The sequence below is a fragment of the Alligator sinensis genome, unplaced genomic scaffold (assembly GCF_000455745.1).
Source record: "Alligator sinensis unplaced genomic scaffold, ASM45574v1 scaffold639_1, whole genome shotgun sequence".
Lineage (NCBI taxonomy): Eukaryota > Metazoa > Chordata > Crocodylia > Alligatoridae > Alligator > Alligator sinensis.
Window position 1 is genome coordinate 735889 of NW_005842771.1, and position 2609 is coordinate 738497.

At 48.6% G+C, this 2609-nt stretch overlaps 1 protein-coding gene across 1 annotated transcript in view; it reads left to right on the forward strand.

The window, feature by feature from the left end:
- LOC102387882 (maestro heat-like repeat-containing protein family member 2B) overlaps positions 1 to 578 on the forward strand; it is a gene marked incomplete at its 3' end in the record, with an annotated part of 18585 nt that extends 18007 nt beyond the window's left edge. Inside the window, 1 exon segment of the mRNA XM_025216880.1 lies at positions 459 to 578. Coding sequence (XP_025072665.1) covers positions 459 to 578 — 120 coding nt within the window.
- Positions 579 to 2609: the final 2031 nt, after the last annotated feature.

The following is a 2609-nucleotide window of genomic DNA, read 5'->3' on the forward strand; positions in this document are numbered from 1 at the left end:
TTCCACACCAGGTCTGAGTGCCCAGTCACATCCCCTTGGCAATGGCAGCTCTTGGGAAGGTTTCTGGTGAGAAAGGCAGGAGAATCTTGTCAGTGGAAGCTGTTGAGAATCTAAACCTTCCTCCATGGGCAGCAAAGCTGCTCAGTGCCCAGCAGAACTGGCATCTCCCCTCAGTTGGGAATGCAGGAAGCTCCCAATGGAGCAGCCACAGCCACGTCTGTGTGAGAGTTTCTGTAGTGTGGGACCCAGAGAGACCACAAGTCTGTGGCTGTTCAGGATACTGGTGATGAGATGATGGGAGCAACACTGCATCCATTGTGCACTGTCCACCCGCACATCACACCAGAGCCGCGTTCCCCAGAGATGGCCTTGCTCTGGCGCTGCCAGCATGTGTGACCAGTGTTCCCCGGAGGCGGAAGTATCTATTCACTAATGTCTGTCTCCCTCTCTCTTTCCAGCTCTGCAAACTCTAGGACAGGACACATCACAGGAGATCCAAGATGTGGCCACTCAGGTCTCAGAGACCATTTCTAAAAGTCCTTGGGGCAGCACGCTGCAAGAGGAGGGAAACCATGGGCGTACCCTGCCTCATATCACTTCTTTACTTTGTTTTGGGTGCCTAAAGCCCCGTTCCATTTAAAAACGAGCCCTATATTTGGACATGTTTGATATAAAATTGTGTTTTACGTTCTTCTGGCTGTTGTTGCTTCTCTCCTCCTGAACACAGCAGACAGAGAGGAGGTTGAAGCCTTGTAGCTTCAGGAGTGTGTGTCTGCATGGTTTGGGCATCTTGTTTTTTTGGTGGCCAGTGAGCTGGGCATAGGTGTTACCACACGTGAACCAGGAGGTGGGGCTCTGCCAGGCAGACAGGGTAGGTACAGATGTTTGGGGAGGTTAGGGGAAGGATAGATTGGGTTAAATATGGCCACCTGATCTAACTGAACTTCTGTACAGTTCCTAGCACAGCCCTGGGGTTTGGAAAACCCAGCCACTGGCCCCAGCCCTGGGGCTGCTCTTTTCCTAGCCCCCACCCCCTGACACCAGGTTATTTTTAGCCCCCTAACCCCTGTCCCCCACACCATTGTTTGTGGACCATCCAGCCACCCTAGACTGCCAACCCCTAGACAGCAACAGTGGGGCACAGAGCCCAGCCTGCAGCAGCAGCCCACCTCTTCCCTGCGGACAAATCTGGGGCGCATGTGCTCCCCGGGCCTCTCCCAAGGTTTGCACAGTGGTGGGAGTCCCCCTTCCCCGCTCCTGGGCTCTGAGCATCCCACAACCTACCCTGGGGCCCCATTCACCCCAGCCCCTGCCCCTGTCCCCAGAGAATAAGCATTGGCATCTGTGTTCTCTCTGAGGGGTTTTGAAACATGGGTAGAGCAGGCATGAGCAGTCACAAGCTCAGGTGAGCAAAAAATGGGTTTTCTGTCTTACAAATAAAAAAATGAGATCTAAAAATGCTTTCTCTTCTGCATCAGGATAAAACTGACCTGAGGAAATATAGTGCAGTAGTCCTGTCATTGCAGGCTGTGAGATCCTGGATCCAGCTTCACTCCAGCCACAGCTTTCCCTGGCTTGAATATATTCTCTGAAGCTGGTGCCTCTCTAGACAGGTTCCCTGACCCTGTGCCAGACTCAGAGACAGACTCTGGGGAGGGATGCTATGCAATTCCACATTAGCCTTTGCTCTGAAAAGCTTTGGTTTTCCATTGGGCGTTTTGCCCATACTGCGGAAGGCAGGCTAGCCTTGTAGACAGAGCACCGGGCCCAGCAGTCACAACTCCTGGGTCTTCTTGGTTCACAACTTATTGGGCTCAGTACAGTTAATTACTGCATATTGGGTGACCTTTTCTGGCTTGTGCTAGGCAGGGAGCCAGAGCACCTAATTGCAATCAAGCCTTCTAAAATCTATTAACGCCTTAATTAAAAAAAAGCCTTCTAAAATCTATTAACGTATTAATAGCCTTAAAATCTATTAACGGCAAAATCTGCAGAACACGGGATTTCTTGCCCTTTCCCCCTTTGGTGCCAAGTTCTAAGCAGTATTACACCTGAAAGCTGTGCATTAAATGTTGCTTCTTCCATTATGAATATTTCATTTTAAAAATCAGATAAAACTTGATATCTTTCATGTGTCAGGTATCCGATTCTAGCTGTATTGGTGTAGAGGAAAAGGCAATCAGGACTCGTGGTAGAGGTGATATCGTTTATTAGACCAATCAGACTTTTGCAAAAAAATTCTTTAATTGCAGGCTTTATCAAATTGCAAGCTTTATTGAAGATATTGAATTCTTGCTGATTTTTTTAATGAAATCATCATTTTACAAGAAGGAAGCAAGTTTCACCACCTGAATCTGGAGATCCTGCTCCTGCCTTTGTTCGAGGTAATTTGCATCATCACAGAGCCTCATCACAGAGCTCAGAGGCACCTCACACATAAGAAATGCCTGCCCAGGAGAGCACCCCACCTATTTACTCCTCTGTGAAACAGGAAACACCATAACCAGAAGGAAATATGACTACATCCTGCTTACCACCAAACAACTTAAAGGTAACCAACTATTCCAACTTTTCTCTGAGTCTAATCTGCATCTAAAACGATCTGTTCC